Consider the following 12,727-nt stretch of genomic DNA (forward strand, 5'->3'; position numbering starts at 1 on the left):
ATGTGAGACATCATTTCAGTCTTTCTGGCTCTTTTGTATAAGAAATCTCCAGTTCTTACCTGAAACTCCTGTAGTTTATTTCCTTTGTGAAGAGCAAGGATGTCTAAAACAGCCTCTGGGCTTACATTTTTAAATGTGGGACCATTATTGAAACTTCTAGCAGCATTATCTATTGCATGTGTAACAGAAAAAAAATTACTTCCTTTCACTGAAGCAATAGAAGAAATAATGATAGTAAGAAGGGAAAAATAATGCTGACTGATGCCGCTTCTTTTGCTTTCTTCCAAATAGCCATTATTTAGTGACCAACATTTGCAGCTGATTACTGAGTGGTTCCAGCAATGGAACAAGGTTGGCTTGCTTATGGGGTGGACTTTTGCCAGGTGTTGCAGGCATTACTGTGCTCCTTGAAGTAGGATGTGCACATGCCCCAGAAGCTTTTCGTACAGAGCTCTGCAAGATGAAGGGGTATACATAACAGTATTATGGCATGCAGCAACGTGAGTTTCTGAGGAAGTCTGAATAAATCAGCTGGAAGAAAATAAACACACCTCCCAGATCAACTCAGGTTTAATTGGGGCTTTGATATGTTTTTATTCTTTATTAGGAATGATAGGAAGAGAGTTTGTTCTTCCATTGCATATGAAATTGTTGTGTGAACTTTTTTCTTCTAAACTCCCATCTAAGCTCCGTGGAAGAGAGGATCTTAAATGCTCAGGTCGTAGATGGATTAGAACTGGGAGGGGGCATTTAATTGCATCCACACTGAGGTGACAGTGGCTTTGAAGAGTAATTTTGTGTATATGTTCTGTTTTAGTGTACACTCAGCATAGTACTAAAGAGGATTTTAAGTGTATGTAGGGCAGGAGGTTGCTGCTGGGTTTGTTTTTCTTTTCCCTTAATCTGATTACTTAAAATGATGCAGGAAGAAGTGTACACATCTGATGAAAGTCTCCAGCTGGGTGTATGTGTTAAATATGAAAGTAGCTATGCATAAATCAGAGGTGAGGGCACTATATGGTTTGAAGTCAGTATGTGTAGTGAATTATTAAAACTCTGCTAAGACAACCACTATTTTTTTCACTTGAAAGCCTGGCCCCTGTACTTTTTAGAGATTTTTAGAGAATAAGGGAAAATGCACGTAGAGGAGTAATCCAAGCCGTGCAGATAGATGGCTATTGAGAATACATGGGATGAGGACCCTGGCTGTGACAGATGAGAACCATACTGATTTCAGATATGCCATGGCTCTCGAGTCCCTTGGATGAACAACATGGTATTGGGGAGCCCTGGGCCAGGCCAGCAACATTTACAGTGACTACTGATAGAGGAAATCTCTAGCACTGGCACATGCAGACCGAACATTAATACTGCCTTTCGGTTGTCTTTTTGGAGTTGTTTTTTTGTTTGTTTGTTTTTTAAGCTATAGTGGATAAATACCCTAGAGAAGAGTGGTAAGATCACTTTGTATGTGCAGTAAATAAGTCAGAACATCTGCAATCTGAAGTACATCTGCACTTCAGCAGCAAGGTGACTAGTTCCACAGACCTTAATTTGTATTTTTCTGATGTCTGGAGGTCTTTCTGTGCCACAAGAAACAGTTGCATATAATGGCTTCTGGATTTCAGTGCCCACCTGGTCAATAATTCAGGCATACTGGTTATCAGCACAAAGACAAATATTGCCCTGTACTTAAATACAGCAGAATCACCAGAAAGTGATACCAGGAACCAGCATCCAAAAGGTTAGAGCATATGTTTGTACGTGGAGCACTGCTGCTGAAGGGCTTTTCCCCCCTGATTATGAAAGCGGCTGGAAAAATGCTACGCTGCCCACAGTGATGCTTAATTGTATGTAATTTTTAAGAAAAGATCAGTATACTGTGTTTTTTTTTTAAAAGCTTTGTTGTATACAGACAGATGAGTAACAACCTTAAGCCATTCCAAGTCTGGCCTGTAACTCAGACCCTGAGCTCTTTATCAGTGATTCATTGCCCTTTTGCAGTGTATTAGTGGGGAGATCTTAGCAGCTGCAGAGCACTCGAGATGCAATAATATGCTCTAGATGGCAGTATATTTTTAAACTATATTAGTTGAGATGCGTGGAGTATAAGCTTGGTCATTGTAATTGTTTTTGATGCTCTCTGCATGCCAGCAGCTTTCAGAGCAGAGGCAAAAAAACTTAATAGACTTCATTATATGCGTAAAAGTGCTAAGAATTTACAGAAATCAGCAAAGAAACCTAAATTCTTATTTTCACCTACATTTTTTTCAGGAAAACCAATTTTTTCCCTGTCATGAGCAGCGAGACATGAAACTTCAATCTTGTTTCCCTGTCAAAGTATCTTTATGAAATTGCATTTTGGGTGTTTCGTGCTCCTCTTTTTCCCGAATCAATATCTGCTGAGTCAACCACATCTGCCACACTTGGTATGGACTCTCCTGAAATTGAGGAACATCCGTGAGATATGGTGTGGTTAAAGAGACTGCCTGGCTGGTAGATGACATTGAGGCCACGAAACACCTGTCTTCTCATTCTGTCACTTTTGAGACATTTATTTCTTCTATCAAAATGAGCTATTTCCTGTGAAAAGAAAATCTAATAGGAGTTAACAAAAGATTTTAAATGAGTCTTACAAAAGGCAAAGAATAAAAAAGTCATGGCCAGAATGATTTAAAAACAGCTTTTAAATACAGTTTCATTCGTGGCACATGCTCCACATGCAGGAAGTGCTTGCTATTCCCAAGCTCACTCATCAAGCTCTGCCTGTCAGTGCCGTTGATCACTTCTGTGCCTCACGCAGTGTGTCTGACTGAGTTCAGTGTCCCCACAGAGCCGTACAGCCTGCTGAATGCAGATTTCTTCTCCACAGTGTTCCAGAACACGTTTGGTGACACACATACTATCATTTATTTGTGCTCATCAGCCTCGCCACGTGACATAAAATCATTGCAACATAATGCATTATTAAATATATTTTCCAACTGAAAAAGATAAACTTGACAGACTGTCAGTGAACATTTTCTTACCTTAGAAGAGGTTTGTGAAAATAAACCCTGGCATACATCCACCCATTAGTGTAAGCAAAGCTCAGCAGCCATTCAGAGCAGTCAGCTGTGAGCACAGGGGTTGCCCTTTGCCTCCTTCTCTGCCATAACTGGAGACAGAACTTGACTTTTGCTTCTGAGTGTCATTTAGACAAAAGCTCTTATGAGCATAGCTGAATCCATGGGTCCTTCACCAAGTGCTTCAGTTATTTGTTGGCTTTGATGCTGCTTGGTTGTCTTGATATTGCAAAGGGCTCTTTATGCTTTCGTAATTGATGCTGTTCATGAATGGGATTAGGGGAAAACACAAGAGTTCCTAAGAGGCTGTATGAACACTTGTTAGCGTGATCGTGAGGACTGGTGGTGAATCTGTGAGATTACAGGGAATTCTCAGGGAATCCCCCTCATTGAATCCCTTTCCCCTCACAGTTTGGAATCTGGTGCTTTTTTGGAGCTTGGAACTCAGGAATCCTTCAGCAAAGTCTCCTAAGGTGTGTGCTTGTAGCTACACAGAGCCTGAAAATCCTACCCTAGACAGCCTGAAAATCCTTCTGGTCTTAGGCAGGGCTTCAGAAATGACCAGGATCCTCTGCAAGAAGGAGATGTTAGCTCCAGGGCCCCAAAGGCTTGGAGCTGCTTATTCTTATGGTGTCTTGAGGGTGCGTGCAGAGATCTCTCTGGATCTCTGATGCTTCCTACACCTGGGGCCATCAGTTGTCCCACTAATTTATTCCTTGTTTAAATGAAATGGAGGTTGCTTGGTTTTGAGTAGAATTGCACACCTCCTCCCCCTGCTTTTTTTTAATTGGGGATGTTACTATGTCATATCCTTTCTGGGGAAAATTTAATGCAGAACCAGAATAAGCTTTCCTAAAACGTCAGACTTCCCCAGTGACTGGAAAATCCAGATTTTAATGGAGGCTGTTTTTAAGCATCTGATTGTAAGATTTGCTAGGAATTGTAATTCTGAAATGTAGATGACAGCTAAATATGGGTTTGTCACCTCAGATTCACAAATAGTAGTAAGAACACACACCCCTGCAAGTGTAGATATAAAGGTAGCTATTCACTCATCAAGCATAAAGACATTGGGTTGCCTGCATGGGTTCTCAATATATTTTTAGTGTTTTTCTCGGAAAAAGCTTTCCATCCTGTTTTGCTGCTACAGTGTAACTTTGATGAGGACTAGCTGTGAGAAACTGGGAATAATGCAGCACAGCTCTGTGAGAAAGCACATCCACGAGGCAATATCCAAAGGTAGCAACAAGCGAAGGACTTGTGCTAAAATATTCTGAAACATGAAGGTGTGCTTTCTAGTTAAAGACAGCACAGGTGTTTTGATTAAAAATTCCATTCCATTTCTGCACTACACAGAACTTTAGAAAACTGTATGTTAATTACTGGGTATATGCCTGCCTTCATTCAGAAAAGATGACAAAGGAAGGAATCCAGTTTATTTAAAAAGGACCCAGGAAGAAAGCTTTTCTTGTATGCCTGTTTTTCTGAGGACATGAAAGCTTATTCTATGAAAGAGATATTTTTCATTAAAAGTAGTACATAAATATTTTATTTAATAAATGTGTGGCTGGGAGGATTGACTTCAGTGCATACGAAACTTTTTTTATTTTATTTTATTTTTTATTAAACCAACATCTTGGTGAGCAGAATGAATCTCACATCCCCTAAGGAGACTTCTTTGCACAAGTTTAAAAACAGAAATGTCAAATGCTCTCTTCAGGTGCATGTTTCTAGCTGTGATTGAGTGCCGTGGGTCAGAATTTGGCCCTGGATATTCCTTTAGGCAGCAATATCAAAGAAACATCTGTTATAGCTTTCCAAATGTCTGGCTACTAAAAATTGGGCTGTCAGCTTTTAGTTGCTAATCCATTTATTCTTTTTTAAAGGTTAGGGTTGCTGTTGACAAGTGATAGAGCACCATGGCATGGTCAACCAGCATTGGGAGGTTAGCATATTTAAAAAGAAGGCTTTTTTGGTTTCAATATTAATTGTACTGGAGAAGGGAAAAGCCTTTATCTGTTGAGATGACTGCAGTGTAGTCAAGGTTTGCATTACCCTTGCTGCACAAGGAGCATTTGTTTAACTGATATACAGGTCTTCTGTAATTACCTTTCTGATCGTAAAACACCCTGGAGGTAGAAGAGGAGAGGTCTTTCCTTTTCCTAACCTATAGCTTACTCTGAAATCTAATAATTCCTCACCGTGAAGAGTAGCCTCTTGGCTACACAGAACCTTTTACACAGCATCTTTCCCTGAAGATAACTTAATCGGGAAGGATTCATAACTTCTGATACAATCTTCTTGTCTTCAAGTTCAGCCCAATAGCCCAGCCAAATCATTCGAGATGAAGTTACAAGATTAATCTTATGGAGTATGAGGGGGAAAAAAAAAAAAGAGTTATTAGGTTGAAATGAATTGCAGTAAATCTGTTTTGTTATTTAAAAAGAAATAAGAGAGAGAAAAAAAGTTTTAATTTTTGATGCTATCTTTTCTGCACCTCTCGCTGCTGACTGAGCAGAAGTTCGTGGGTCAGGACTACCTGTCAGATGTTCAACTCCATCTTTTATCTCAGTGTACTGCATAAAGTGGCATTGGGGACACAAACATAGTTGAAGCTGAAAGTAGGAATGAATTCTGAAGAAGAGATGGGTATTGCATTATTGCTGTCAGAGGCATATTTCTGGAAGTGCCAGGGACTTGGGGATCCCTTGGCTCTTGTCCCAGGTAAGGTTGGTCAGGATACTGAAAGTGATGATTTAATTCCGAGGGCTGTGGCAGCTGCTTTAGGGGAGAGGAATGTAACTGTGTGACCTCCTCTCAGATTGCTTTTCCTTGGGTGTGGGTAGGCTCTCGGTCTGTGTTAAGTTTTGACAGGGTTCCGAACCCAAGACTTATCTCCCTATCAGTACTCTGTACAACAACTGTGCTCCTTTGGGTCCTGCAGGGCCAAGGAGGCCTCAAAGTTCTTGTTTTGCGAAGTTCTTTAATCTTTCCCTATTTTGGAGAGTATCTGGATGGAGATATTGTATAACAGGGGTATTGATACTGGTCAGACATGTTCACCTCAAGGAAAACGCGTGTAATAATTTGCCCATTGCTTTTAAAACTAGCTTATTACAGGAGCTCAATTTTTATGATTTTATAAAAATTTATTATTTTATGTTAGCATCAAAGTTAAGCACATTTGTAGGACAAAATCTGTTTTAGTAACAACTACATCTACTGTAATGAAACTGACATTATTTGCCACATCTACATCAGCCCACATCAGGGGCTATTGAAAGAGGTGTAAACTATGACTTCACATTAAGGAAGGAAAATCCAATATGAAGGTTATATCCTTGTTACTTATTACTTTGTTATTCACAGTTGAAAACAGGACACCAGGTTTCTTACCTACTCTCATAAATAACTGGCATGAATTTCTTTCTTCTAAATTCCAGTCAATAACAGGGATATCTACTTATTGTACTGTAACAGCACAGAGGCCAGATTTCACTGAGCCATTGGGGATGTTAATTTTTGCTACTTTAGAATGACTTATAAAACAGCACGAAATCCATTCTTATCATGAAGATTATTGCTTAAAGCAATGAGCGAGAGTTACAGTGCTCTCTTTTTGCTGCCATTACTTAGTAACAGGACTCCCATAAATGAGATTACACTGAGAATGAGGCAGGGCTCAACTAGAACTTGGAATGTTCATGTTTTTATTCAGTGGAAGAGGTAAGTGGCACTAAGCAGAGCTTTAACAGAACAAAGCAGTGTTTTAAGGCTTCAGACATTTACCTTGCTTACTATTATCCACTTAGACATTGGGGTTTTTTATTATCCACTATTATTTATCTATTGAGGAGAACAATTCTTCAACGCTCTGAATTAATTATCAATTATCACTCAAGTTAGTTATTTCCTTTTGCTACAGAAAGTTTTGCCAAACTTTTACTGGGAGGTGTTACCATTTTGTTTTGGTTTTATTACAGCAAACCTTAGCGTTGCACCTAAACTAACAGAATTCACTCCAGCAACTGTAATGTTCTTACTTGACAAGAATATCAACAGATCAAAAATGCTTATTATGCAAAAATGCTTCTTATTTTTTCCTTTGGAACTACAATTTCTTCATGGCTTCTCTAAGAAATCAGCAAGCCAGAGATGTATTTTATTGTATTTTATTATATCAAACTTCTCCAACCCAAGTTTTGCCTGTTGGTTCTTCTACAAAGCTAAATCCTACCTTTCCCCCAAGGTCCTCAAAAAACGAGAGGAGAGTACTGAAGATTTCATCATCTTTAGAAAAACCAACTTAAACATTCCCAGGAAAAATCTGTGCTGTCAAAGCCCATAGAATTCTGTTCATTGACCGTGCGTTCTGTATCAGATTCTTTTTGCACCTCGAGTATCGCCTTGATTTTGCAGAGGTTGCACAGACAAGCTCCTGTTCTGAGATATATAGAATCATTGAACAGATGCACATAGTTGCCTCTTCCATGTGCAAGGCCCTGAAATGATAGCAAAACTTAAAGAATAAATAAATAGAAGGACTCAGAATCTGTGTAAGATTAAAGATGATGCTTTTTCTAGGTGATGATAATTATGTTACAGATAAGAATTTCTGTCCAGTTTCCCTCTACAGACATGCGTCTGAAGGAAAAACTGAGCAGTTTAATGTTGGTGCTCAGTGCATGTAGTCTATCAAGTTACTAAGTGATAAGTATTAAGTGATATTTGCACTTAATGTGTGGCATAAATAATGTTGGTATTTCTTTTTCTTTTTACTAATGAAAGGTCCAAGCAGTCTGGATCTCCCAACAAGCAGTCCTCCTCTTCTTCCTGGTCTTTCTTCTTGGAACTTGACCTGGATCATGAGAGATACATCTCCTTTCTTCTCCCATAGAGGACGACACAGTAAGTGCTGTTTATGAGTTCTTCTCAAGAGTCTGTACCTAACTGCCTAAGGATATTGATGTAACAGCAGAGGGAAACAATCAAAAGCCAAAGATAAAATATGCATCCTGTCAGCCACTGAGGCCACTAATTTGCCTTAATGTCGCTATCAACCTCCCATGGGGCCTCCTATCTCCTTGCACATCAGCCCAGGAACCCCATATCCCGAGCTAGACTTGGCCCATTGCCATCCCCACAGAGGTGCCTGATGACCTGGGCTGCCCCAGCCTTCCCTTCTTCCTCCAAAACAGGGTCCTGAACTGTAATATTTGAGTGCTATGTTTGAATCCACTGATGTAAATAGAGGTGTTGCATACCAAACTCAGTTTTGCTTGCCATCTTCTTTCATAACTTCCATTCTTTCCAAAATTAAGGAAACTGTTTTAATCTGTTTTCTGGTACAACATATTTCTGACAAACCACAGCCACTGAAGTAGTATATGCCTACTATATATCTGCTAGCAGTCTATGAGAGGAGTTAAGGTGCTGAGAGGCTAATAAGATTTACTCACCCCAAGTCTGTAATTATCTGCTTGAGGGAAAAGTTTGACCTACCTATATGAAGGAGGCCCATATTTCTTCAAATTTATGTTGCAACCTTTTATGTGTGCAATATATATTCTTTCCACTGGCATACAATATCTGCTCTTAGCTGTTGTATCTGCTTGAACGATGAGGACACACCAATTTCATTTGGGAAGGGACAGTAGTACAATCTTTTTTCTCCACTTGGCTTTCTTCGAAGTTGCAAGAATGATTTTTAATTTATTCTTTATTACTTCTTCCTAAACTCTTTCAATTTTTCAGAAAGAAAAACCATTCTAAGAGAAGATTTTGTTCTTAAAACCTAAAAGCATTGATTCTATCTGATAGCATTACATAGAGATAAATGCACTGCATCTAAGCAGAAATTATTTATTATGTTTTCATCTGGCTGGATGAGACCAAATTCTACCTTATTTTAATCATCTGTTTTGCAAGGAAAGGCAAGAATTTGTTGATGTGTTACCAAAAATTGGATGAGGAGATTACTCTGCTTTATGATCTGTTTTTAAAAAGTCCCCAAAACCTCAACTGATTTGCTTCTTACTACAGAAGGTACCAGTTTGTAAGCTGCTTTCTACTTCAGAAGGTGTCACTCAGGACACATACTTGAAATTCGTGGGAACTGTAAAGAGGAGCAAGGGTCATTTGTTCATTTGCTAGCTTTGCAACTTAAGGTTTCCGGAGATTGGCAGAGCCTTCCCTAAATCAAAGGGGCAGCAGTGGCCCCCAGAGTCATGGTTTCCAGACTGGAACACCTCATATCGTTGCCACTTCAGATATGCAGTGTGTGGAGGACTGATAGGTGAATGCAGAACAGAGCATCATTCAAGCCTAGGAGAGTAATTCTTAAAACTTCCCTCAATTCCTCTGAAGCCTGTAGGCACCTGGTAGTACTACCTAAAGGTAGTAGCCTTTAGCACCGGGTAGTAAACTTGTCCCAGGACCACCTCTGCCTCCTGATTAAGTGGTTAATCCAAATTCACACAATACATTCATTAGCAGAAATAAAACCCAACAGTCCTTTACTCAGAGTGTTTTCCTATTCTGCCAAAAGCTTTCCTCAATGTTCCCAGCATGAGAGAGATTTCAAAACGAGTGCTCAGTAAAACATCTATTAAAACTTTGTTTGTCTAATCATCTGATGGGACCCATCTAATTAACTGACTGACATTGCTGCAGTGGGAAATGTAAGTTGTCTTAATTACTTTTGTCCTGTGTTCCACTGCGGGATAAATTTATTTGATTGAAAGGCTGTGTAAACCAAAATGTAGGGTCCCTCTTCTTCCACTCAGAATTAAACATTCTGATGGAGTGCCTCTAATAGTTCTGACAGGAGCAGTGCTTGATGTTATCTCTGAAACTACGTGCAGCAGTCCCAGAAGATAATCGCTGGCACAACACAATGCCCTGAGAGTGAAGCATTTACAAGGCTTTGTCCTATCTTGTCTTGACATTTCTAGATTTGTCTCTATCCAAGCACTGATTCATCATCTACTATCTCAGAGATGCATAATCCACCTACCTCACAGAAAGCAAAGGCTTTAAGAGAGCAGTGATTTAAAGACTCCTCCTGCTTTCAGGATAAATTCCCAGCTCATTTGGACTTCATGTGTTGTCTTTTTTGTTTTGTTTTGTTCTTTTAATGCATTCTGCATATGTGGATGAAACTCTGTCCTTAGGCTTACATGATCAACGACATATTTTATTTCTTGTCCTGGTTGGTTGAATATTAATTTTCTCTTCTGTATGGGTATTGCATAAGAAATTGTCACTCCATAAAAACGATTGTGTTTCTCTACCAGGGGCTCCAGGGGACAGGTACCCATTAAGGCCTGGAAGGCTTCATGGCATTAGTATACCCTTCTCTGCCCCATCCTCTACACACCCCCAGCTAACCTGCAGCACGAGATTTTGTGCACGATTCTGACACCAGCATGGTGGCAAATGCAAGAAGTGGAAAAAAATCAAAGTTTGCCCCATCTGAATTCTGTTTTGAAAGAAGAGCGTGTTCTTATGAGGATAACAGGCTTAAGGACAGCCCTTCCCTATGTGAAAAGCTGGCAATGGCTTTAGCTTGTTAACTCTTTTCTTATGCAGTTGTGTGGTCTGAACATCTTTCTAGCAGATCCTGCAGTAGCAGCTGAACTCCTCTGCCTGTTCTGAATTAGTTTTGCTCAAAAGACAGAAATACCTCTCTTAGGCTGCACAGCTTTGACTTAATAGCTACTAAAAGCATAATCTAAAAGATACCCTCTCAATAACTTCTTAATAATTTTACTCAGCTCTATGTCTTCTGAAAAATAATTTGACAGTGTGAGGGTTTATGTTGTTAATTTTTTGTTTTTATACTTTCTAATGCAGTCTCCTCTGTGAAGAGATCACGATTTTCTGAATTGGGTTGGGGTAAAGAACCACATCTGACTAATTCTACTGTGAAATAATTTGGGGTCATTCTGTTTGCCTAGATGATGCTCAGCAGCTGTTCACTGAGGTGCTGGATGATTTTCTTTTTTTTTCTCTGTTACATTGAGAGCAGCTCACTGAATTTGAGTACTCATGCATGCATTCAAAACACTGTTTCATTCACGTGAGTTGAATACCAGCTAAACACTGCTGACAGGAAATTCAATGAGTTTGATTGCCAAACAAAAGGGAAGGTAGTGAGAAAGAGGGCACCAGCTAGACAAATGCATGTTACAGTTAGGTTCCCGTGGCCACTTGTTCTATATATCAAATCAGAATAATATGGACACCTGCAGAACGATAAACATATAATGACATGACCTGACTCAACATGGCATAGTGAGAAACATGGATGTGAACTGATTGTTACAATGAATTCCAGTTTGAAAGGTGAGATAAAGTCAGGAGAGGAATAAGCAGAATAATACTTTGTCACAGAGGAAAAAAAGAATCAATGCTGTGTTATTAAAGAGAATGCAAAAGTGATGTACCACCTTAGTTCAAACACACCCTAACTTTCAAAAGAAGTTTTCAATTTTAAAGTATTCTAATATAGTTTGGGAATAGTAGTATAAATGTAATAGATCAGGACTTCAATTAACACTGAATTATTGGAATTGCTTCATATAAAATAACAGATGCTGTGACCCCATATACATGCATATCAACTCTTTGTTTAATGATTAGATTGTCTTTTTGCCATGTGTAATGGTGCTGAAATCCATGGGGAGGAAAATCACAGGCAAAGGAGCATCTGCCTAACTAAGCTGAAAGCTCTGCTAAACAAGGAAGAAGAAAAAAAAATCTTCTTTCTTTTGTTACTCTTTTCCTTATAAATTCTTTTCATCGGCAGATAATATGCAGTGGCAGTTCAGCATTTTTTCAGTAATAGGGTAACATGCAGCAAGACAACAAATGTCTTTTCCCCTTGTCTCTCAAGTGTTCATTTTCTCTAGAGATCTCTCAATCTTCATGCAAGAGGTCCCTTGTATGAGTTGTCAAAATATGACAGTTCATCTAACTACTGTTATGGGCCAACTGGAGCATGTTTTCTAACAATCCCTGTTAGTCAGTACTTTGGTCCTTGGGTCAGAACTGGTGCTGGAAGCGCACTTTCACTTATTGTCCTTGCTGCATGCAGGAGTGACTTGCTGGACAAATATTTCTCACGTGGAGGATGAGCTCTGTCACTTTTATTGCGGGAGGAATGAAAATGAGAGCTGTTGTTGGCTGTGCTACTACCCACACCCCCTCCTTGCTCTTTTTTTCTGTAGCTGTCTTGAAAGACTGAGCTTATAATTGATTGATAAAGGAGTCCTGGCCCTCTTCTTTGTAGCTTGATTTCCACCAAAGAAAGCAGCTGTCAAAGATATTGGTGATTCAGTCCCTGATGCACACTGAGGAATTGGGTGGATATAAAGTATGTGCTGTCATTTTGAGATTCTCTTAACTAATAAACGAATGGTTTATTGTTGTCATTTTCTCGAAGATGTGGCCCATCCAGCTGTGACTCTCTCCTACCAAGGGGGAGTTAATTTAAAAGCTCCCAGTGCTAGGAGAGCACTGGGTTCCCTGAGGAGGTAAGCAGAGTGCCCCATGCTTGACTCAGAAGCTCAAGTATTGAAACCTCCAGTAGTTGTCTTTTCTCATCTTCACAGGTAGCAGCCCCAGGCCAGGCAGTTACTGCCAGTCAGGTATCTGCTAGG

At 39.6% G+C, this 12,727-nt stretch overlaps 1 protein-coding gene across 2 annotated transcripts in view; it reads left to right on the forward strand.

Annotated features, from left to right (window-relative positions):
* ALK (ALK receptor tyrosine kinase) overlaps positions 1–12,727 on the forward strand; it is a 290,599-nt gene that overhangs the window by 63,660 nt on the left and 214,212 nt on the right. Inside the window, exon 2 of one of the 2 annotated variants that reach the window (XM_052682078.1) lies at positions 7,854–7,973. The exons of the other annotated variant lie outside the window; for it this stretch is intronic. Coding sequence (XP_052538038.1) covers positions 7,854–7,973 — 120 coding nt within the window. The remainder of the gene's footprint in view (positions 1–7,853; positions 7,974–12,727) is intronic. 2 annotated transcript variants of the gene reach the window in all.

The sequence above is a fragment of the Tympanuchus pallidicinctus genome, unplaced genomic scaffold (assembly GCF_026119805.1).
Source record: "Tympanuchus pallidicinctus isolate F22 unplaced genomic scaffold, pur_lepc_1.0 scaffold1, whole genome shotgun sequence".
NCBI classification, from domain to species: Eukaryota; Metazoa; Chordata; class Aves; order Galliformes; family Phasianidae; genus Tympanuchus; species Tympanuchus pallidicinctus.